General features: G+C 36.1%; 3 protein-coding genes across 3 annotated transcripts; 2 read left to right on the forward strand and 1 right to left on the reverse strand.

Moving 5' to 3' along the window:
• The first annotated feature begins 903 nt into the window (after positions 1 to 903).
• Positions 904 to 14,436, forward strand: LOC113507593. Its single transcript, XM_026890440.1, has 2 exons — positions 904 to 1,449; positions 11,156 to 14,436. The coding sequence occupies exon 2, from the start codon at positions 11,178 to 11,180 to the stop codon at positions 14,277 to 14,279; it is 3,102 nt and encodes a 1,033-aa protein (XP_026746241.1). The 5' UTR covers positions 904 to 1,449; positions 11,156 to 11,177; the 3' UTR covers positions 14,280 to 14,436.
• On the forward strand, positions 10,243 to 16,827 carry LOC113507594. Its single transcript, XM_026890442.1, has 2 exons — positions 10,243 to 10,483; positions 14,445 to 16,827. Exon 2 carries the CDS (start codon positions 14,471 to 14,473, stop codon positions 16,811 to 16,813), a length of 2,343 nt encoding a protein of 780 aa, XP_026746243.1. The 5' UTR covers positions 10,243 to 10,483; positions 14,445 to 14,470; the 3' UTR covers positions 16,814 to 16,827.
• Positions 16,828 to 16,944: 117 nt separating this feature from the next.
• On the reverse strand, positions 16,945 to 24,117 carry LOC113507595 (chromatin modification-related protein eaf-1-like). The gene is made up of 7 exons (XM_026890443.1): positions 23,932 to 24,117; positions 22,425 to 22,550; positions 21,889 to 22,101; positions 20,041 to 21,395; positions 18,820 to 18,919; positions 18,046 to 18,125; positions 16,945 to 17,368 (listed from the first exon to the last, which is right to left on the reverse strand). Exons 1-7 carry the CDS (start codon positions 23,935 to 23,937, stop codon positions 17,299 to 17,301), a joined length of 1,950 nt encoding a protein of 649 aa, XP_026746244.1. The 5' UTR covers positions 23,938 to 24,117; the 3' UTR covers positions 16,945 to 17,298.
• Positions 24,118 to 24,133: the final 16 nt, after the last annotated feature.

A 24,133-nucleotide genomic window follows, 5' to 3' on the forward strand; every position in this document is an offset into this window, starting at 1 on the left:
TACATTTATGAAACTATATTATCAATACAAAATAAACAGTGTACTTAAATTACAAAGCGTCATCTTCATCCCTGCCAAAGTCGCGAAACGTGCCCAGAAGGCTGACTGCATTGACACGTTGTATGGCGATTCTAATTATAATCCTTTTTAAGTGAAAAAAAAACTCAGTGTGATTGTTTTTATGTAAGTTTGTCGGCAATGATCTCGCGTTTGGCTGAAGCGATTTGGATGCGGTTTTTAGAAAAGTATTTGTTACATTCAGAAGAAGGTTTTAGGGCTTTAGCCGACTCAAAAAACGAGGTTCTGAGTTTGACCTGTAAGTATGTAATTATGTACGTATGTATATTTTTACTTATTAGTTAGTTTTAGACAGAGAGTTATCAATATTTATTAATTTACAAGAGTTGTAATGATTTGCATGAGTGGAGGGCTTCACTTGTCACCTCGCCAAAACTTTTCTTTAGTTTTCGATCTTACCGACTTACCCCATTTTTCCCCCTACCCACGTATTTACTCGCCATATATTTTACGACGTACTCTCGCCGGATCGACAGCTGACGTCCGTACTATATTGCCCAGTAGGCTTCACTTTACGGTTTCCTGCACTTACACCCAGCTCCTTAATGAACAACCATATAATAACACTATTACTGTGAATTAAAAACTAGAAATGTATAAATAAAAACTATATAGTCTATTTACTCTCACTTTCTTGTATGATTGTCGTTATGGTTAGACTTTTGCAACTCAATTTTGAGGCACTTCCCGACAAGCTAGCAGGCTGTCGTTTCAGGATAGCTTAAAATTCGATGACAATGCAATTTACAACTGCAAAAACGGCTGGACCGAATCTGATAAAATTTGAATGGCCCTTTAAAAACGTGGGTTTTTAGATTTTTTTAATCTATTAATTATAATTTCTTTACAAAGACACATATTATCAGCAATTAGTCTATTAATTATACCTGTATGCCATTAAGACAGATGTAAATCCAGGCTGGTATAGCTATTAGCAATCAATTGTAAGCATAATTACTGAACATTGATGCAATCTTACTATCAAATGGGTCGTGGATTGCGAGTACTACACGAGGATAATAGGTTGACTACACAGGGGTTTTAAACCTTTGGTTTTAAAATTAATAAATTACTTAAACGCTTTTATGTTATTTCGTTTCATAACACACAATTTATTTTTATTTTCTTAGCTAAAAAGGAACATGAAAAGAGTTGTTTGAAACTGACGTTTATTAATCATTTCTTAAACTACCTACCGGACTTTAAAAAGAAACCTATTCTGCCAAATGTTCTAATCACATGAAAATCTGAATCTCACCACTTGAAACATTTCTAAAAATGTTGACCAACCCTGTCTAATCGTAACGTGCGTGTCTGTAATTGGGTTAAGTGCAATGTAACTAACATCTAAGTAATCGGAAACGTTTGCACGTAAGTACTGTTTGTAACTACTTCCCTTAATATAGTCCTGGACGATAAGTTTTGGCTGCAAAGTGTGGTTTTTCTTCGCTTCCCCGGATAAAACCCTACCGAATGCACGAAGATGTAGGACAAGGAAGTATCACTACTTAGAATAAAGCTAGTCTCTATGTATGCTTAAATCTTCAAAACTACTCAACGGATTTTGATGCATTTTTTATAGTAGATAGTGATTCAAGAGGATGCTTTTAAAGTATATCCTATACGTAATTTAGTAGATGGTCAATTTTAAAGGATTCAAATGTATTGACTATTTTGCGCTCTCATTGCAAACGCTAGCTTAACCCGGCAAGACACATCAAAATAATGTTCAACAGTACACCATAAAAAGATCTACAAAAAAGTCTAAGACAAAATAAGTCTATCTTTTAATGTTGACTTTCTGTATACCTACCTACATTTTTTTCGTTCGCAATTTTTCCTCAACAATGTTTTTTTGTAATTAGTAATTCATTTATGTATGTACATAAAACTCTCATGTATTTTTGACTATAATAGTAACAAATCCATTAACAAGAATAATCACCAATTATCCAAACATTACACTAACGGGGATTCAAACTGCAGCACCGATAATCAGTGCCAAAGCCTAATGCTTGACAAATGTGTTGTTAGCGACGATACAAGCAGTGATATTGATGACTGTACCGCGGTACGCGTACATTGGGCTTGACTGTACTTTTAAATTAAATATTTTTAGAATTTCGTCCCGAAACAAAACCCTATTACAAAGGTACTGTTGTCTCACCGTCTGAAACCAGCCTGTATTGCATGAACTGTAATAACCAGACAATTATGTAATTAGAATAGATTTTCCTTGACAAAAAAAGTTATGGTATCACAGCAAAACAGACGCGTAAAAGTAATAAACTTATAACACCCCTGTTAGAAAATCTCATGATCTCGAAATAGCTGGACCGATTTTGCAGAACATGTCTCTTTCAAATAAAATAATTATCCGTTTAAGTGTCACGTTGTCACAGATAACACACATATAGAGGTCAATCTTATAACACCTCTCTTTTTAGGTCAGGGTTTTAAAAATAATAGAAATATCACACTAATTTTAAAAAGCTAAAGTATATGAGTGTTTGTTTGTAAATACTTGTCACCTCTTCATGCCCAAACCACTCGACCAGATTCGACGATATTTGGTATCGAGATAGGCTACTTTTATCCGACTTCGTTAAATATGATGCTTGTGCTCTTAGTAGCGAAACCTAGGCCCAACAACAGGCTAGCAACAAAATCTAGGCTCGACAAACCTTGAGCAATAACTAAGTACACTATAAAGCATGAATGCTTTCAGTGGTTCAAAACTACGTTAATGGAGCTTCTATTTGTAATATAGGGACAGATAAACTTTTCAGTGTTTTAAACTTCGTTGAGTACACCAGCAAAGTTTTAATTGGCCAGTAAATACACAAGGAACCGGCCAAGGACAAGTCGGACTTCTATTTTAAAAGTACTGTACTATAAGTAAATACATGAATTTTGCTACTGTGCGAGAGAGGCGCACTCATGGCATATAGGTTGTCTCTTTCTCTTATCTCCAATCCTGCTTTTAAAATTTAAAGAACAATCCTTACTGAATCTTACAATTAGTCAAGCATTTTGGTCGTTACGAAGTAAAAAACCTGCACACAAATATGAAATCCGTATAAAGCGTTAGCAATTGTTTACCCTCAATCTGTTTTGAAAGAATTTGTTGTGATATTGACAACAGAAATACATCATCGGTGAAAATTTCAACTGTCCATCACAGTTCGCGAGATACAGCCCGGTGGCAGACAGACGATCAGACGGCGGTACCCAGAAAAAGGGTTCCGCGTTACTCTTTGGCTACGGAAACCTATAACCAGCCTTAAAATAACGGCTAATAATATAAATACAGTCTAGGGACTAAGACATTCAGCCGACGATCATTAATAAGGATCTGTTGACCTTTGGCTGCAGAACCCTAAGAAGGACAGAAAGTCTTTATTTATCCCAGACTCTTCAATCTAGAGAATCGATCTTTCCACATTTAGCACCAACCAATAGTGACGTAGTAAACGCCTTTATAAATGACCAGATTATTAGATTTTCTCTATACGGGTCGGATTATACTGTAGTTATCAAGACCGAGAAAAATGCATCAGTTAAAGTATCTTTTTTGTTTGTTGGAGTGTTAAGATAAGTCGTTTTAATTAAGTGCAAGATGTGGAAGGCAGAGGATCGGGTGTTGTGACTTACCTTGGAGGTTTACTTTGCCTAGCTGTGGACAGTGATAGGTTGTGTCTTTTTTGGACTAACGTGGGTGATATTTTTAGAGAGCAATTTATCGTAATTTACGTATCGTAAGGATGGTTCATTATTACATGATGCAACAGTTTTCCTGCTCTTGCGTATTTGTCAGGATTTCGGACTTAAACGGTCGATTCGCGACAATACCGCGTTAGCTCAAGAAGGACTCCGGTTGGGTCCAAATCTAGTCTGGCAATCTCGATAAATATGCGTGTGTGAACCATCATCGGTGTAGTCTTTTCCCAACTATGTTAGGGTTGGCTTCGGGTCTAGCCGAATTCAGCTAAATAGGTAAAAGTGTTTTACAAGGAGCTACTAGTGCTTGAGTAAACCGTTCATCATTTAATAATTAATTATCCTCACGAAAGTTATGGGTAAATGTTAAAATTATAACTAGGATTAACACATAGGATGGTTTTTTTCCGATTGTATGTTCCCGTAGGATCATTTACGATTTGTGGCGGGTGGGCTCGCGCGTTGTTAGCTATTAGTAATTATATTAAATCACACTTGTTGGGTTATTGTCAAGAAATGCACTTTTTTTCCAACAAAAATAAACATCACTTTACAGCGAGTACAAATGAAAGTGTAACATTAAAATTCGTAATATTGTAATTTACCCTACACAAATACACGCTAAACATTTCAAAGGTAGAAAATCAGCCGCGTCATAATTCATTATCCATTTCAATACGGGAATGTGTTGTTTTGACAGGTTGTATGTTACTAAACAGGTCATGTGATTAATTGACGGGGTATTGGACATATTAATTCTGTGTTGAGTATTTTTAACGTGAAATTGAATATACTCGTACATTTAGAGGAACTCGCCGAACCAATAAGGCGGTAGAGATAATACTGATAGGTCTTTGTGTATGACATGGCTATGGAATCTTAAAATAAACGAACGTATTTTCAGAGTGCAGTAATTGTAGTTTTAAATTTTTAATTATAATTTTGATTTAGCATGAACAACTAAACATCTGGATCGATCGAATGACCGTTGTTATGGGTAATTCTGGTGTATGATTTATAATAATAAGCTGATATATACGTCCCACTGTTGGACAAGGGCCTTTTCCCGTAAAAATGGCTGTAATTTGCATGTGTATGGTGTGGTATTCTGGTAAAGGTTTCTATCAGAAAGTGAAGAACATGGACTATACCATAGTATACAAAATTCGAGGTGATAATCAGATTGATGTAACAAAAATAGGGAAGGTTTTGAGCATTGATCACCACGCTAGCTCACTGCGGGTTTTAGGATTCAGATTCCAATACTTTAAGTCCAGGTAACCTCTCGATATTTTCATTCACCGTTTGTCAGTAATATCATAGATTATTAAGAAAGTACAGATAGGTTTGAAAAATCACAGGCCTGCCTGCGTTGGGAATCTGCACCTCGTGAATACAAATCTATCCATAGGACCACAAGGCCACCATGGTTTATAATTAAACTAGCTATTTCATAAAACGATCATTTTCGTTTTATGAAAACGAAGTCGCGGGCAACAGCTAGTCCAGGATAAAAACAAAATAGGTATATATCGTCAAAGAGGAACAAATATCCATACATCCACACATACAAACATTCGCCTTTATAATACTAATAGGACTAACGCAAATATTCCTTAGGTTTAGTCCACAGTATCACAGTAGGTGGCGGTGTGCACTAACAATAATAAATGGTACCAAAAGTGCGTGTGACGATAATTCTTTACCCCTGTTTTCGCGATGTATTGATTGCAGGTGCCACACAAAGAGTTATAGTTGTGATATTGCAGATCTATCACGTACCTTGCAATAGCGAAACGATAGCAAAATTGGTACAAAAATTTCGGGCCGAGTTAAATAATATTGTGATGTTTATGGATTATATTTAGAGAGCTGCCTAGCTAGGTGTTGTAATCTAAGTGGCATTAAGTAAATAAAAATACTCTTTTTTATTTTGACTCTTCGAAGAAAAACCTAGATTGTGTTAGTTATATTCAATTTTATCAGACAATAGGTATTATAAATGTTTCAAGACAAGTTCAATAAGATAGCAAAAGGCAATAATCACCAATCAAAACCCAAACCGAAACTTGCATTGCTTGACTTACAAAAAAATCATCTCTCCTAAACTCTCATAAAGGCATATTACATAACTAAAGGTAGAAATAATAAAGTTGCCATTATTAAAATAAAATTAAACTTCGAACAAAGTTGCCCCATTTATTCTCCTCGGCCCGCAAGACTTTGGGGTAGCCACAATAAAAATTACTTATTTAATTTATTGGCCAACCAGATGCCGGGTATAAGTAAAATGTAAAAAAGTTCGCTTTTGTTTCGTTACAGGATATATTCTCTACTTAATAGACGACCTCCGTGGTCGAGTGGCGTACGCACCGGTTTCAAGGTGTCGCTAGCTCTGAGGTCCCGGGTTCGATCCCCGGTCGGGTCAATGTAAAAATTCACATTTCTACATTGTCTCGGGTCTGGGTGTTTGTGGTACCTTCGTTGTATCTGAATTCCATAACACAAGTGCTTCAGCAACTTACTTTGGGTTCAGAACAATGTATGTGATGTTGTCCGCATTTATTTTTATTTATTTTATTTATTTAATGTGTGTGAAACTGAAGTTATTATAATAGAAAACCTTTTAACAATCTTTTTAGGATTCCGTACCAATTTTTTTTAATCCTAGAACTTTTTAGTGTTCGATGTTATTGAAGCAACATAATTAAAATCTTGAATGAAAATTTCAATTATCTAGCTAGTACAGTTTATGAGATATAGCCTGATGACGGATGGACATACAGCGAAGCCGACCCGTTGAGGTCACCAGGCCGATCTCACCGTTTGCGATGTGTCGCGGGTTTGATCCCGAAGGACAAGCATTTGTTTCCTCCACGAATGCTTGCCCTGAATCTCGGAGTCTTTGTGCACGTGACATAAATGTTTGTGACCCCCCCCCACCATGGATTAAATTCCTTAATGCGGGAGCCGTTTTCACTAAAAAAAGAGGGATCCTTTTAACCATGTCCATACATTCAAGCATTTTTTGTTGATGTGTCTTTGAGATACCTAGAAAATGGACATAGATGAAACTCCACACAAGTTTCTCTAATTAAATGCATTTATTCCATACATAAGCCTTGTAAACCTGTTTTACCCTATGTACTATGTAACAAGCTTGAATTTTGTTGTTATCTTAAGCGAAGTAGAAATTGAATTTTCGCATCGTTCACGTAGCCGTATTCTTGGCAAACATGTGTAGACATGGATGTGAGAAAATAGAAAATTATAAATGGATGTGGCAAGTAATTTCTTATGGACGTTAGCAGTGATAGCCTATGTTATATCGTTAAACTATAAAACCTGGCTTGCATTAATGTCTTCAGAATTTGTTTGCGTATTACGAAGTTCACATCACCGTATGTACAGTGTAAGAATGTCGCGATCAAACCTGCTCCCAAAAAGTTTTAGGTTGATGCCTATGCCTCTTATATGTAGTACTAGCTATTCGCCCGCGGTTCCGCCCGCGTCGAGGTCGGTTACATCGCGTTTCCAAGAGAACTCTTCAAAAGTCCGGGATAAAAACTATCCTATGTTCTTTCTCAAAGTCAACTCTATCTCTGTACCAAATTTCATTATATTCAGTTCAGTGGTTTAGATGTGAAAGCGTAACAGACAGACAGACAGAAAGACAGACAGAGTTACTTTCGCATTTATAATATTAGTAGGGATGACACGTACATAAAATACGATCCGGATTCCCGTAATAGCCAATACCAAGCGACATATGTAGTGCTTAAATCTCGAATGTTTCATACACGGGAAGATGCCTGTGCCCTAGCAAGTATTGCAAGCAGGCAATTATTATTTTTCAGGCATCACAGTCTTGGATTATGTCTAATTTAAATGGGGCATATGCCTAATTTATTGAATAAATATTCCATTATAATCTTCTTTGTTGATAAACTGTCATCTTTAAAGACGTAATAGGTCCTAAAAACTATACAATGCCGCATCCAAAAGCACACATACCTTCTTAGCTCCCGATCGGTATCGGCGGAACAGTCGGTTGGTGGTGAGATATGGTTCCATCTGACATTCACTGTATGATTTATAGTACACACTCTTATATAATACAAGGAAAAGGTGACCGGGATATAAATTGTGTGTCATTCTGTAAGTAGATTTCTATAGAAATGGCCGTGTCTGAGATTCTGGTACTATGTATTTTAATTCTCTTTTTTTTGCGTGCCATAATGTATACAGGCTGTTGGTACAGGGATAATTTAGTCACAATTATGGATCCTGTCGGGCACAGTATACGGGCACGAATGCTTGTCCTGAATATGGGTGTCTTTGTGCATGAAACTTTTATGTTTTTGAACATAAAACAAGGATTAAATTACTTGAAGAAAAAGAAGATGAAAAATTAAGTTTAGATTACAGCAAACTGAGCTATTCTATGTCTATATATTATTAAAAAAATAATAGAATTGTTAAAAAACGGACAGAATTGAAACTCTCCAACTATTTTGCTTACAAAGTTATTTCATCGAAATATACTTTTGTTTAAATTTCATTAACTTTATCTACCAAAACCATTTCAATCTAAACCATACTACATGAAAATTTCTAATCTTGGAAACACAATTTCAATACTGATCCCTGACGACTTTTAAAACACATCACGAAAACCAATCGCCAAACAAGCATTGTTCAAGTTAAAATTAAAAGCATTCAAGACATCTATAATTTAACTCATCTTTGCGCGCGGCGCTATGTGTGAGGAACCCTTGTTAACATACAGTGACGTTGTGTAACCAAGCTTTAAAGTATATTAAAGTTCCAGAAGAGAATTTGACAAAAAAATCTAAGTAGTCTGGCAAACAGGTCTCCCTAAAATATTGACACGTTGTTTTCATTTCATCACTTGCTAGTAAAAAGAGTACTAGTAAGTGACGTCACACGAGATTTTATTTCACTGTTATTTACATAGTTTTTCTTTATTCACGAGATAAAGAAAAAACAACCCATTTTGTAACCCATTTTTTTTGGAAATCTGTTTGACGAACTAAGCCGACCTTTTATCAAATACTTTATGATAAACAGACGCACGCACACATAGGACAATGAGCACAAATGAGTTGAACTATCTGTAAGAACATCTAATTCCGAAACTTTGAGGACTTGATTTGGAATAATTTGGGACAATGCCAAATAGTAGTTTACAAATCCAATTAATCGAATGCGATATTGTCGACTCAGTTTTCGTAGTACATAATACGCTATATTTTGACTGCGGTTGGTTAGGAATTAATTCTCGCCTGGGCGCCAATTCTGCTATTTACGAGTACAATGGCCGAAGAATGAATGGCATTGGATTAAATTGTCGCTATTCATAATATTCAAAGCATTTTTTCAATCTTGCACGGATAGACGAGTGGTTGAGGTTTTCGATCCCTACGCGGAGATCAAAAACAATCATTTGTGTGATACACGAATGCTTGTGCTGAGTCTGGGTGTCATTGTGCATGTGAAATGAATGTTTATAAAACCCCCCGCGACACAAGGATAAAATTACTTACAGCTGGAGTCGTTTTGTTTTTTTAACGAAATTCAAAACGGGAGTCACAGTCACGGTCAATACAATGACTGTTCAATTGTTGTATTGGCAATATGCTTAGGAGAATGGGAATAGTTTCAAATATAACCTAATTGTCATTCATTCATCGGACATTGTGAACAGCAGAATCGGGGCCCTGGCACTGTGAATTACCATGAAGTTATCCGCCTAATGAAAAGAGATATTTTTTTATATTATAGCCTGTTTTAAATCCCAATGCTGTCCGAAAGCCCTTTCTCTTCGATATACCTATAAATAAATAAATTCTACGTCAAAGTTTGATTTTCAATAATAATTCCTTTAAATAAAACTAAGTAAAGTCCACTTAAAGTTGAGTACGGTACGAAGTTCTAAACTCAAGTCTGTAAGTACCTTCCAAGTTTGAAGCACTCTTATTAAATACTCAAAATGTATAAGCCACTTGTCCTAGACAAGACCAGACATCGTGAACGAGGGTCGAAACAAGTAATATGTATGTGGTATTCTTTTTTCTTAAGCCTAAAACCAAAAAGATTTTATTTTAATTTTAAATACTTAGGCCTTTTTCTAAAACTTAGCAGCGATAGTCGTAGTTGTCTAAAACTGAGCTAATAAGGATAGTGCCATCATTCTCTAACATATATTATTGTTATTCCGAGTTTCATTTATCTCTGTGGCAATTTTCATCGGAATCTGGTTAGCAGTTATTGCTTTGAAAAGTAACAAACATCAATATATCCATACAAACTTTTGCTTTTATGAAATTTGTAGGAATCATTGTGTACAGAGATTTCTCTATACTGCCTATTAACAATAATGAAAGAAGTTATAAACTATGCTTTAAAATCAGCAATCTAAAACTATAAAAACCTCTTTTACTATAAATAGGTATTTGATGAATCCTTCAATTCTGGCAATCAATAAAAAAGTATAACCGACAGACGATTGGAAAGGCGAATAATATACATGACACTATTATGTCAAGAAAGCAAAATTTTCTTATGTGATCTTTATGTAATTTTAAATCTACTTGTCGAAATAGAGAAAATCTTGCGTACTCCAGATTTTAATTGGAAAATGACTTAACATTCAACATATTTGGTTAGTATTCAAATATTTTTCTCGATATACAATTGTCTTCTTAAGGTTTCTTGTCGAATTTGAAGACCTCTTTCAGCTCTCGGTCATGGCAAGTTAAGACAGGGTTATGCCCAAAAGTGGGATGGCGAGGGATGATGGGTTCTGCCTCATAGTAGTATGTCACTGGGTTCATCGAAGAAATACCTCAAATATATACGGTTATAATTTGCAGTAGTATTTGCGAAATTATGAAAATGCATCTCATACGTAATAACTAATTTTCTCACTAAATCTTGATATCTGCTTGGGACTCTGCCGCCCGCATTTCATAATCACAGCTTTGCAACAGATTTGTTCAATAAACATTCAGATAAGTACTCTAGCTAAACCTGATCATGCTTCGTATATTTTAAGAGATTCTGTTTTATCTTATAAAGTTGTATTATATTTACGTAAAATTAGTACTACTATTATTAAATTAAATACTCCGAGATGTTGGAATTTTATCGGTCGGCCAAACTCTTCAAGTTTTAACTAATTAATTGCCAGTTCAAACACCAAACTATCGAATCTATTTTATAATACTGAAGATGTAAACGCCCATAAAGAGACCACTGTACACAGAAATAGCTATAGAATAGCTAATAGAAAAAATAACCGAGATGAATAGAATACAACTGTTTTTGCTTACAGAAGAGGAGAGAAGTTTGTTGACATGGGCAAAAGTATTGTCGAAGCAAAGGGCAAAGACAAAGATGGAGAAACGAAAATTCTATTCAAAAAATCTAATAACACGATATACACACATTCAAGAACGTGTTCGGGTGCGTCACAGTCCTACACACGAAGCGGTGTTCTACAACTAAAAAAACATTTAGAAAACAATCACAATTATTACGTCGACAGGGGAAAACTCAAAAGGGATCTGAGCGTTGAAACCGATGTTTGTAAACTAAGGACGTATTACAAATCTAAGAAAAATCGAATGTCTAACCAAGGTAGCTCGGCCAAGTCTAGATACTCTACGTTAGTGGATACTGAAGTTGAAACAATAGAGGAGTTCCCGGACACAAGCGCTTGCGGAGATAATGAAACCACAGAGCTAAAAAGCAATCCGACCTTAGACATCGCATCTCTAATGATCGATAATTTAAAAGACCTCCTCAATCAATGGATTCAGAAACATCTATTGGAAAATAAAGACACGAAGCAAAAGATTGATTCGGTTTTAAATACTCTAATTCAAAAATTAGATGATAGTAAAGCACTAGCTTCTTCATCGGGTTCAACGTATGTTTTACATAAAGAAGCAGCTAATCAGGCAGTTAAGAACAAAAAGGTTGCGACTGCTTCTTTAACTTGTCAATATTGCAAAAACAAACCAAAACATTTTAAAGCAACTTCTTCAAGTAATAGTAGTCAAAGAGATTCCTCGTCTATCACCATTCCTTTTCAATACAAAGACATAAAAATAATATCCACATTGAGTATACCTAGAAGTTTTCACAAACGGGGAATAGAAGAAAAACCAACTCAACCAAACTCGTGGTTTAAAATGAAGAAAATTAAACATAAGAACATAATACTATCGATTGACAAGTCGAACAAATTGCTTGAATCTTCGAGTTTTGATTTAGTGGCCATATCGACTAAGTCTCTGACAAGAAGGTGTATCAACTATGACAACATGGATGCCAAAAAGAAGAAGAGACACATTGTATTCTTTCCGAAGCCATTTTATAAAAGCGCCACAGACACTTCCAGTACAACAAATCGTGAGCATGTAAACGATGATAATATTGAAATGAACAAACACCAACTTGATGAAATGCCAAGTGTTTTAAAAAGTCTTTACGCCAACGATCCTCTTTTGGTTAGTAACATTGACAAAAATATACAATTTGATACGAAAAATGATAATTCTACTATGACTGATAAAAAATCTGAAATAATTGATCAAAAGAATAATGTAATCCAACAGAGAATTGTTGTAACGGATAAAGCAAATGGTACTTATGTTACCAATACACCTGAGACAATAGTGCATGAAAGAGTCCAAAGTACAACTATGGCTGCTTTTGATTTCATTAACCAAGAAATAGAATTTCCAAACGTAGAAAAATTGCCAGTAAATGAGACAAAACCAAGAGCTAGAAGTAGTAACAGAAAAGTATTCAACGGAGGAAAAATCAACAAACGAAGGAGATTCAAAAACACAATGTCACCGAGTTTTAAAGCTAGAAAGTATCAAACATTTCACAACAAACAATTTACTTTTCTCTATAAAAAGGCAAAAAATAAGAAAGCTCCAAGTAAAGAATTTGTGAAACACTGCCATAACCTATGGCAATACTTTGCGCACTACGAAGGTACTAAAAATATTAAATTAGATGTTTGTATTAATGTTTTTCCAAACTGTGAAAATGCAACGAAAGATGTGTACACACATATAAGTAACCAGGCAATGTATGACATTAATGGGGGTCAAACGTTATTATACAATGTACATCCAACTGATATAGAAACACCACAGATTGATGAAGAATCGTTAAAAGATCCAATAGAAAACGATAATAGTTCGTGTGTATATGCACCTGACATTATTCCCTTACTCGATGGCGCCGTCAGCCAAGCAAAGTATATATTCAATGTTACCTCACAAGAAAAAACAGACTTGGAATCGAAACCAAACAGTTTTGTGGAACGTAGTACTTTAACGAGTGAACTCGAAATAGTCCAAGAAATAAGTGAACTTCGAGCTGTTATTAAAGATCTGGCTGCTGCAGCCGAGAAATTTGTAAGCGAACGTTTAATCAAAGGTTCTTGTAAATCCAACCCAGAAACTAACGTATCACATAATGTAAGTAATAATTTTACATCTAGCTCCAAATGTGAGGCAGTCATAAACCATAAAAACCCCTCGAAAGCCATACAGTACTCGAAAGAATTCGAACAGAATCAAAAATTTCAATCTGGTTTAAAAATAACAAAAGAACCGAAGAAGGAGAAGAAAGAAATTTTCGATTTTTATAACAGGTTAGCGAAAAAAAGCACTTCGTATCGCATCATTGACAGTGAATCGGTACTCAGAGTGACCGACATGACTTCTAAAGCTAATGATTTCCAGGAATACAAATATTATACTGATGAAGCTCTCACGTGCTCATTACCAAAATCAAGATCGTTATTCGAATTGACTTCAGAACAAAAGAAGAAACGAAAATTGATCGCCTTATATTGCGATGGGTATCAAAATAACCGAGCTTGTTGCATGGAAATGTATCAGCAACCAACAAAATATCCATCTAGCACAAAATTTCCATCAAGCACAAAATGTCCATCGAGCACAAAATGTCACAAAAAATGGTTCAATTTTAGTAAAAAAGACAAGGAAGCCAAGCCTCAACCCTCCAGTCAAGTCAATGTCAAAACATCCTGTATCTGTAAAACTGGTAGTCGTTCTAACGACTCTTGTTCCATACCAATTGATGGCGCTTATTACTCATCTACAGTATGTTTTAATCCTACAAGCCGTGATTGTTACGAAGATCAAACGATTACGACTGATGGGACAAGGAAACGTGGGAAGAATCGCAAAGGAATGGGTTTTGGCGAAGGCTGCGTATACTGCATGTTGTTGTGGATTCCTGTCCTTATTATTGCATGCTTGTTCTATGGCTATGTATTAAAAGACAAAGTAAAATTTGCTGATGGCAGGAAAAGCCCCGCACGAACGACACTGACACTCAAACCTATAACTGGCCTAAATCGAAATCGGTCGATACTTTATGTGAAACTTTCAGACTTAGGATTTTAATACTTTGTATATTTTAAATATTTATATTCAATATACAATAAATATTTCCTCTGACATATTCTTTTACTATTCATTTTTTTATGCTGGTATAAAACGTCAATTTAATAGAACAATAATCATTCATGAAGTTTATTCTACTTGCACCTTGTTTCACATTTGTTCCAGATTAGCAGACCGAATTTCAAATCAAAATGGAAACAATAAAAGAATCAGTCTCGAAAAAAGGAAAAAGACCAAAATCCGCAACAAGATATCCAAAAAAAATGCCAACATATGTAGTTGCCTTCTCGGTTCAGGAATCTCGTGATGATCCGGCTAAGAACCCGCTCACTCCCAAAAGAAGTAGTGAGAAATCGACGTCTAGTATCAAATCCCTGTCGCCGTCGGAGTCCACTAACTCAGCTAAAACTTTCACTATTACTCCAACGGATAAACTATCGCATGTCTTAAGCATACCAACAATTAGTGAAGTCAAGATAGATATTAAGGACAGCAACCAGTATGGAGATGTCGACAAGTCCCCTCCAATGAGTAGCTACATTGTTGTAGATAACATCACGACTGACGAACAGCCTGAAGTCATATTTAATGCACCACTACACAAAAAATCAAGTCAATCAAAATCAATCAAACTCAAAGATGATAACAAGTTCCCAAGGAAGAAGCCTAAGAAAAACAAACGCGTCATCAAGTTTAAAAATATACATTTCAAGTACAAAAACTCAAGACACAACATTTCTAGACGTCTAGAGAAATGCTATAAAAAAATAAATTCTCCCAGTTCTGAGGAACTCAAAATTTGCGGCTTATCTAATATTGTTTGCAAATCTCGAGATCTTAAAAAAGTTTTAGCTAAATCGAACTTATTGGACGAATCCGATCGAATTTCGTTCTACGATGAATATGAAGATGGATCGCCAGCTTCTTCTCCTTCGACAACTAAAAAGTCTTTCGTAAGTTACACGAGCCAGAACACTCTGATTCAAAAGAGCTCTTCATCATCGAGGAATGAAGATTTCTATAGCATAAAAACTGCAAACTCCGTAATTCAAGTGGCTTCAGAGGTAATGCCTTACAAACATGATGTTATCAATGTCGCTGTAGCTCTAGCTTTTAACCCGTCAAAACAAACTAGCAATCCAGGTGACAGTAGTAATAGTAATGAAATATTCATGCATAAAGAAAATTTAACGAGTGATGACACATTTTTACTTCCTTATGTAGATCTTACTTCCGGAACACCGTCCCATGATACCACAAAAGTCGTAAAACCCGACTTAGAAACAATGAAACCTAATACTCTAAACGAAAATGAAATAAGCACTGAAACACTTACTGGTTTTGAAAAAAAATCTGTTGTGGGTATATGCAGTGACGACGATACATTTGTTATCGCCCGGACGAGTTCTGATTTCAATAAATCAAGTATAAATTCTGAATTCACTATAACTTCTACCTCTGATTCTACGTTACACGCAGAGGTACAACCAAACTTACTCAGTCAAGACAAGTTTTCCACTGGTTTTCCTCACAGGACCACTTTGTCGGACACTGTTAGATCTCTAGGATTTTATCCCGAAATGGCACCATCCACCAGCTATGATACAAACTTTAAACCAGATAAAAACGGAGTCATTGTAACCGAAAATATAATGACTAGTTTCTCAATAAATCCTAAAAATAAAGGCGATTTACCTGCAAATGAAAAAAACAATTTATCAAAGAATGTTTTGCGTAAAAACTTTGATGTGGAAAAGCTGGCATGTCTTCAAAAAAATATTGATTTACCTAACGATGTTACCATAAAAGCAAACTTAAAAGAAACCAATATAGGACACCAGAAGAAACAGTGTTTTGAAGACATCAAAACTAACAAACCAACAGATTTGGCTGAAATGTGGGAACGGCTGACATTAATTTTAGATTTGGCTGTGACAAGATTAGAAGAAACTTTAGCTGACAAAATTTTAAAAGAGCTAAAGAAATCATTAGAAGTCTTTAAGCAGCCAGAACCTAAACCAAACTTAGAACTACAAGTAACTGAACTACAGCCAATCAAATTTAAGGAAGAAGTCGTGAAAATGTCACACAAAGAGGTATCGGTTTTAGAAATTAAAAAAGCCGACTTTGAGATTGATGAAAGTTTGCAGTGCGACTTAGTACAGAATCAGGTGATTGATCAGTTGATGCTTAAATTGAGTGTGGAAGCGCCAAAACCAATACCATTACCAACATCAAGTGCCTCTTTAAAGAAATTAAAGAAGCCACAGATTGTGAAGGATTACTTCGAGACCTTGAAGCCTCCTGAAAGCGCGTTGATTGAGGTCGGGAAAGGAGACCAGGTCACGGTCTCGACGGCGACTGCTGAGATAAGGAGTTACGAGGCCAGTGGTCTCCATCGCGTGAAGGTACTCTTCTCTGGACCCATGTCTTTTATCAAAGAAAACGTATTCGTGATAACCAGTGTTCCCACGTTTTTTATTGTTCTATTATGTCTGTACGGTATTATTGTAATCATAATGAAACCTTGGTAATTTCGGTGAGTGCATTCTGAGTTTTATTTTGCTTTTTTTTAATGCATTGGAACCGCGGATATTAACCATATAGCGCTCAACGCGTGTCTTAGAAATGGAGTCATTTTTAAACATATAAAAAATAGACGAAATTTGAATAAATTATTTATTTTCAAGCAGTTTCTATACAACAACAAGGAGTATTCGGTAAGTGCATCAAAATGATGATTATTTTATGAATATTGAGAGCAGTTCTTTCCATAGTAAATGATTCGACATTTTACTGAGTAGTCATAACAAATAAATAAATTAAAATATCACATTCGTTTTTGCAACTTTAACTATTTTGGTCTAAATATTTTTTCAATTGGCTTCAAATTTTACATATAGGATTTTAGCGCTCATCGGAAAATGGAATGTCGCAGCTTAGACATAGGGTTTATTTTCCTTTACAGCTTATTCTTTAAATTTACGACTTTCATTGTTATTATTCTGTAAGTCTTTGTTTATTGTCCTTGAGCTAATACTAGATGTCCAGATCTATCCAATGTGAAGATTGGGCGAACGCGACGGCTTCTGAAAATAAATAAATCATTAAGTTGATGATTCACAGTGTTCTTTCTTATGGACTTAATTATCGTCACATGTCAATGCTTTGGGTCGTTCATTTTTAGTGCACTTTCGATCATATAGCAGGCGAAATACCCATGTCTTCAATTTTATACGTACTTTCCTTATTTTTATAAGACATCACAGAACTTTCTTAACCCAGATTCTAAAAAGGATAAGTCAGCCATACATGCCTATCACTGCCTACTCGTGTAAACCAGGATCAACAATGATAACCACTGAATACTTCAACTCAGTGTGTACCAGGAAAATGATTTCCTTTCTTGGAACCCGCACTAAAATACTGAAGTTACTACTTCTAATTATTTTGGATCGAAGGACTGGTGATCAATGCTCAAACCTTCCTGAATGGGATAAGGCCCAGTAGTGAGACATTTACATGGTGGTTAGTGAAGTCGCTTGCTATTTCTAGTCTTGTTTTATACTAACACCTCCAACATGATCGGCTCGTGATCATAGATCGCGAGCCTGATTCATTCCAGTTCCATCATTTATTCCTCTCGCTCTTCCATTGTGCATACGACTCTGTCATACATGTATCATCTTTTATATTCAGCTACGGGTAGGACGCCCTTCTATCTCTATTTCTATCTAGTCTAGACTAGTATTATCGTATCTGATACCTTAGCTTAGAACTCTTCTTCCTGTTTCCATCAGCAATAGCCACGGCTTGGGCGACGACGGGACCTTGTTCAGTCACCTCCTAAAATATTAATAGTGTCATCATAAGATTCATTTTGAACACAGTTGTTTCTTTTTGCTTTTGAATGGAAAACAAAAAAAATCTTGGCTCGTTAGTTGAGAATCTAAGTTGTTATGCATGTTTTATTTTACTGTAAGAAAATACTCTCGCAATAAGGAAATATATCCTTGGTTTCTAAAACATTCAAGACACACGATTCAGAATAAGCATTCATGAGTCGCACAAATGTTTGTTCTTCGCGAGCATCGAACTCTCGACACGTCGCTCACAGTGTTTTTAGCGTGGTGACCTTTACTACTCGGCTCCGTGCATTCAAGTCGTTAGTTGAATATTATTGTAGATGCAGACATACGTATTCTATTGAGGTGTTCTGAAGGACTAGAATTTCACCAATATCCAACAGATTTAGTCACCAAATGATTCCGCCTAATTTAAATCACTGTTGGCGTTGGCAGGTGCTATTTTATATTGAAGAAGTTTAAGAACCAAGGTCCTTAATATTATTATCAACATATTTATGAAGTCCTCACGGCAGAAGGAGATGCCGAAACGAGTTTAATTCCTTTTTGCTGAGCTATTCGCTGCCGTCCATAGATCGAGACAATGGGAAGGAGGGAAGGGAGACCTTTGCCTCGCAGTGGAACACTAATGGCTATAAACAACATTATAATTGGGACTATTTTCTCCTGCTTACCTCAACAGCAGATTCCGTGGTGGGGGCAGAGCCGGGTGCCGTCCGGACCTTAGGAGCCGGGTAGGGAGCGCCATATTGGGAGACAACTCGGGGTTGAGTTCTGAAAAGAGAATAATCTGTTATATTTATTTGCTCCTTGTTAAAGGCATACACGAGTAGACAAGTCTAAGTAGATGCCTTGTTGAGAATTGTATAGTTGCAAAACATGAACATTAAAGAAGTTGGATAAAAGCCTTGTCTTAATTCAAAGTGTCAGCTACCTCAATATCAAATTTCATCGAAATTCTTCCAGCCGTTTAAACGTAAAGAGGTAATAAATTTATACACAAACAAACACTCTTATACAAATTCTGTGATGGAATCTTGCTTGTTTTGGTTTTGATACAGGGTGTAATTTATCTATAACTATATGTTTTCTTAAGTGTAACTGTATCTCTTGTCTAGTACTCATAAGTTGGTTTAGTATGAGGCAAAGCGTATTAATCGGGATTGTTATCGCCTAGTTTCAGACCAAACTGAAGTCCTTGATCATGAGCTGACGCGGTGGCGGGATCGCGTGTCAAACCTATGCATCATTTAATTACGAATCTTTTTCACAAAAGCTGATATAAAACATGTTTTATTTACATATTTTTTGTGAATTTCCTTTGCCACTAATAAATAAATCCCAGGTGTTAAATATAAACCCTGTATTATTAACTATGTTCGGGACGTAATAGTTTAAAATACATCAATATTCAACCACGAAATAGGGTAATACCGCTATTGTTACGATAAAATTTACATTTACTGCGGCTTGAGTACGTGACGGCTGTGCCAACTTGGGCGCAGACGGAACAATTAAAAGCCTTTGGCAAGATCGATACTTAGGTAAATACTACTATAATAATATTCTACAACTTTTACACAGCGTCAGCCTATTCCTTATTCAGTGTTATGGTGTTAACTTATCTTTACTGGCTATGCATAAATGAATTCAAGTTTATTGTTTTAATGTTAAATTAACTAATAGTCTATTACTTTATTTACGATCCAAAAAAACTTGTCCCATTGCCATAAATATACATTTCTATTATCATTTCTTTTGTCATCCAATATCAATCTCAAAATCAAAACCAAACAGCATTATAATTCACATCACGATTCAAAAGCCTACGAACACAATCGCACATCTGAACGAGATCTTATTTTCATTAACATTCTATAGGAACTTCAACTAACCTTGCTCCAAAAGCCGTGGCGACGGCAGTAGCTGTTCTACCTTCATCTTGGCCCTCTTCTTCTTGATCCTGCTCCTCAATATCATTGCCTTGCTGGTTCACGTCCAAACCACTCTGTAGGGCATCAGGACTTTGACTCTGAGGCTGGAATTGACCAGGAAACTGGGTCTGCTGTTGGAATTGTGTCAAGTCTTGGCCAGGATAGTTGATCAGTTGAGCCTGGATGAATCCTGGTTGTGCTTGGAATTGTGGTTGGTATTGAGCGGCGGGTTGCTGAACTAGGAATGGTTGCTGGTATAGTTGGGGTTGGTTTGAGCCGTTATCAGTAGTTTCGACGTCTTGATTTTCTTGGTTGGATTGGGGCTGGTATTGAGCTGGCTGAGGTTGGAATTGAGCAGGTTGGGGCTGGAATTGAGCTGGTTGAGGTTGGAATTGAGCGGGTTGGGGTTGAAACTGAACAGTTTGAGGTTGGTATGCTGCTTGTGGTTGAAACTGAGCAGGCTGGGGTTGAAATTGAGCTCCCTGAGGTTGGTATTGAACTTGCTCGGGCTGGAATTGGACAGTCTGAGGTTGGTATTGAACTTGTTCGGGTTGAAATTGGACAGTCTGAGGTTGAAATTGTCCAACTTGTTGAGGTTGGTACTGAGCTGGTTGAAGTTGGTTAGTATCCTGAGGCTGTACAATTACTGGTTGCGCGGAAAACTGAGGCACAGTTTGCAATTGTGGTTGCTGGGGGAAAGCGTTAGCAGTTTGGTACTGAGGCTCAGCGCTTGGTTGACCGTAGAAAACCTGAGGCTGGACAGCTTCTACAGGCTCAGCCTGCAATTGTGGCTGTGGTTGATACGCAGTCACAGGTTGAACACCAGGACGTCCGGCAACCAGCAGCGCAGGACTCTGGAAACCTTGCTCTTGAAGCCGTTGCTGGGCTAAAATTGAGGGAAGCGCTGCGAAGTGGGTCTGAGCATCAAATCCTGCGACTTGCTTCTGCGACTGACCCTGAACGAACACAGGAGCTCTGAGCTGTCCAAATTGTAGGGGAACGAACTGAGGCTGCAATTGAAGCTGAGCTAAGGAACTCAGGAATAGCTCTCCTGGATATTCCTGTATCTTCTGCTTCGCAACCTCTACGGCTACTTTAGGTGGTTGAGGATCCTCAAGAGTTTCTCCCTCGTTGAGGTTTATTTCTGTGGTGGAAGCTTGTGTGGTGGCCTCAGTGGTACTGGATTCTGTTGTCGTAGTTGTTCGTGGTGCGAATTGGACTGGTATCTGTGGTCTTGGCAGCCTGTTGGCTTTGCTTTGAGCGTCTAACTGCTTCTGTCTTTCGAATTCACGGTACCGTTGCTGTTGTTGCTGGAACTAAATAGAAAAAGGTTTCGTTAACTTTAATTCTGATCTGAACTCGAGATGAGTTTAAAATTATAATATAATTTTCAGGTAAACACATAATTTATAGTATTTTGGAAATACTTTTGCATTTACATATATTTTGCAGGTCTAAATAATTTTCTAACATATGAAATCAAGCTACTTAACTATACTTTATTTTCTTTAAGGGCCGATTTTTCAATCACCAGTTAACTTTTATCTGAGGAATAAATATGGCCGTTTGACATATTTTCTATACAAAAGCTGTCAGAACACCAAACTTATTCGTCGAATAAAAGTTATCTGGCGATTGAAAAATTGGCCTTTAATCAAATGTATTATACTTTACGGGTCTAATTTATTACAATACCTTATTTAGCACAAAGATGATACAGCAAACTAAATAATAACAGCAAAAGAAACCATTCCAAAAAGACTAGAACTCGTTTTTAAATTACAAAAAAAACCTATCCTTTCGTCATACCTGTGTCTGTTTGAAACCCTGGTCCAAATTCTGGATGTCAGATTTAAAGGTTGGTCCTACATTTTGCTGTCCGTTGACAGGGGACCTCTGGAAGAAAGGAGTCTCCTCTTGGACTGGCAAGCCTTGGACGGAGACGTCCTCTTCAGGGTTCTCGTTGGGAAACCCAGGGTTGCGAGGGTCAAGAGGTGTTGGAGGCAGGTATTGTGATGGCTGCTGTAAAGACAGAAATTAAGATCATCGGGTAAAGTAAAAAAATAAATAATATTTTTAGTTTAATTTTTAGGGTTCGTCAAGGGGGTAAAACGGAACGCTTTTACTAACCGCAAAATCAAGATTCAACAACATTTATTACGGACACAAACGCTACATCTCAATAATCTCATAATAATACATAGATTTTAAAGAAATATGATTTTTGTAAAAAATAATTTAAACATTTATCTCTTATTTAGATTATAATGGCAGAGTAAATTCTTGTTATATCACAGCATTTCTCAAATCTATTCCTAATCTTAAGGCCGTAAGGTATAATTTACCTGTGCTTGTCCCCTCTGTGGTAACTCGAAGGCTGGTCCTTCAGGCCTCCAGCCACTCGGCGCGTAGGGCGCCGGGGGCTCAGCTAACGCCCCACTTACTATCAACGAAATCACAGCCAACAATTCCTGGAAAAACAAGAATTCTTAAAAAAATATTTTTTATTTAAATATTTTATTTAGCAGAACCATGAGATCATATAACTCTGGCATTGATGAGTAATTTCTAAATATACGTTTTTTTGCGTGAAACAGAAACAACCTTTCAGTTTATAATATCAGTAGGAATATTTGAACTGCCAATAAAAGTGCTGGAAGTTAAACACCATGTTTTTTACTTCAATCACATAAAAATACTTTTCTATCCTCCCAAATTCTGATAAGCTAATATCAATTTTGTATAACCTTAGCCCTATTTTCCGATCCTAGTGTAGTACAAATAGGTAATTTGAGTGATTCACAAAACTCATCCCGAGTCTGGTTACATTTGCATTGTGCAAATGTGCATGTGACTTGAAAGTTTATGAAACCTCCGGCCGCACGAGAATCAAATCCTTATTCCTTCGACATCAAAAAAATTAAGAAAAATTTAAACAAGTTCTAAATGTTCTCTCAAAATATGTGCTAACTAGATTTCACCTTCCTTTCCGTATTTAACCTAAAACACACAGCAAATTAAATAACCTTAACGGAATCTTCATAACATTGGCTTACCGAAGGTATTATCCCTTATAAGTGATTAACCCTGGGTTAATAACGGTTGGTTATTGACAGACCCTTGCCCCAAGCCCTTAAGTAAGGGATGGAAATTAAAATTAAAACAATAAAGGAACCTAATAGAAGCAACTTTTTGAGAAAAGGGACAAATATGGCAAAATTTTGCGAGTTTATTTTTTTAAGAGTTTTTTTCTGTTTATATTTGAGAAGTTGTTAAAATTGTGGAGGTTAAATTTAACATTTAGAAGGTACTTATATTGATACTTTTGAAATCACTCAACTTAATGATCATCTTATATTTGTGTCTTGTTCAAAATATGTTATTGTAGAATATTAAACATCGGCTTTTACATTTGTTTTTAATATATTTTGTTCATTATACTATTCTCAAAACTCAAAATACTTTTACATGTGTTCTTTTACGAATATATTTTTTTATGACTATTATTTAGACACATTAGAAATCGTCTTTAACACAGAAAAAACTCCAAATAAAAACTTTATTTACTGTTCCCGCATTTAACATAAGATTCATCTAAATTAATCTTTATAATTTAAACTATCTAATCAAAAAAGATTCTAAATTTAAATTTAAAATTCTATCGCTGTCCACTGCTGGACATAGACCTCTTCCAGAGCTCTTATTAGCATCACCAAAATCAATAGTAGGTAATTTTAATTTTTTCATTTTTTCTGGAATCATTATGATTATTTAAATAACAAATAACACTTCAAACAATAAAACACACAAACAACACACACACAAACACTTAAAAAAGAAACGTGTTATCACCTTCATTTTCGTTGAGTTTCGTACGTTAACCGGCGCATGCGCATCGCTTTTATAGACAATAGTTAACACATTGAAATTCGATGCGCGCTCCTACCGACCTTACATACTTAGGGATGGCATAAGTATACAAGGCAAGGTTCCAAGTGACTAATGATATCAGAAATAGTCACTTTAAGTGTTAGGAATCAAATTCTATGTACAA

The sequence above is a fragment of the Trichoplusia ni genome, unplaced genomic scaffold (assembly GCF_003590095.1).
Source record: "Trichoplusia ni isolate ovarian cell line Hi5 unplaced genomic scaffold, tn1 tig00002950, whole genome shotgun sequence".
NCBI classification, from domain to species: domain Eukaryota; kingdom Metazoa; phylum Arthropoda; class Insecta; order Lepidoptera; family Noctuidae; genus Trichoplusia; species Trichoplusia ni.

Excerpts from the sequence above, each read along its gene's own strand:
- LOC113507593 (XM_026890440.1), top strand. The coding sequence starts at position 11,178 with ATGGGCAAAAGTATTGTCGAAGCAAAGGGCAAAGACAAAGATGGAGAA.
- LOC113507594 (XM_026890442.1), top strand. The coding sequence starts at position 14,471 with ATGGAAACAATAAAAGAATCAGTCTCGAAAAAAGGAAAAAGACCAAAA.
- LOC113507595 (XM_026890443.1), bottom strand. Across the intron at positions 18,920-20,040 it reads GCCACGGCTTTTGGAGCAAG|AACTCAACCCCGAGTTGTCT; the intron begins GTTAGTTGAAGT and ends TTCTCTTTTCAG. Across the intron at positions 18,126-18,819 it reads CCACGGAATCTGCTGTTGAG|GAGGTGACTGAACAAGGTCC; the intron begins GTAAGCAGGAGA and ends TTAATATTTTAG.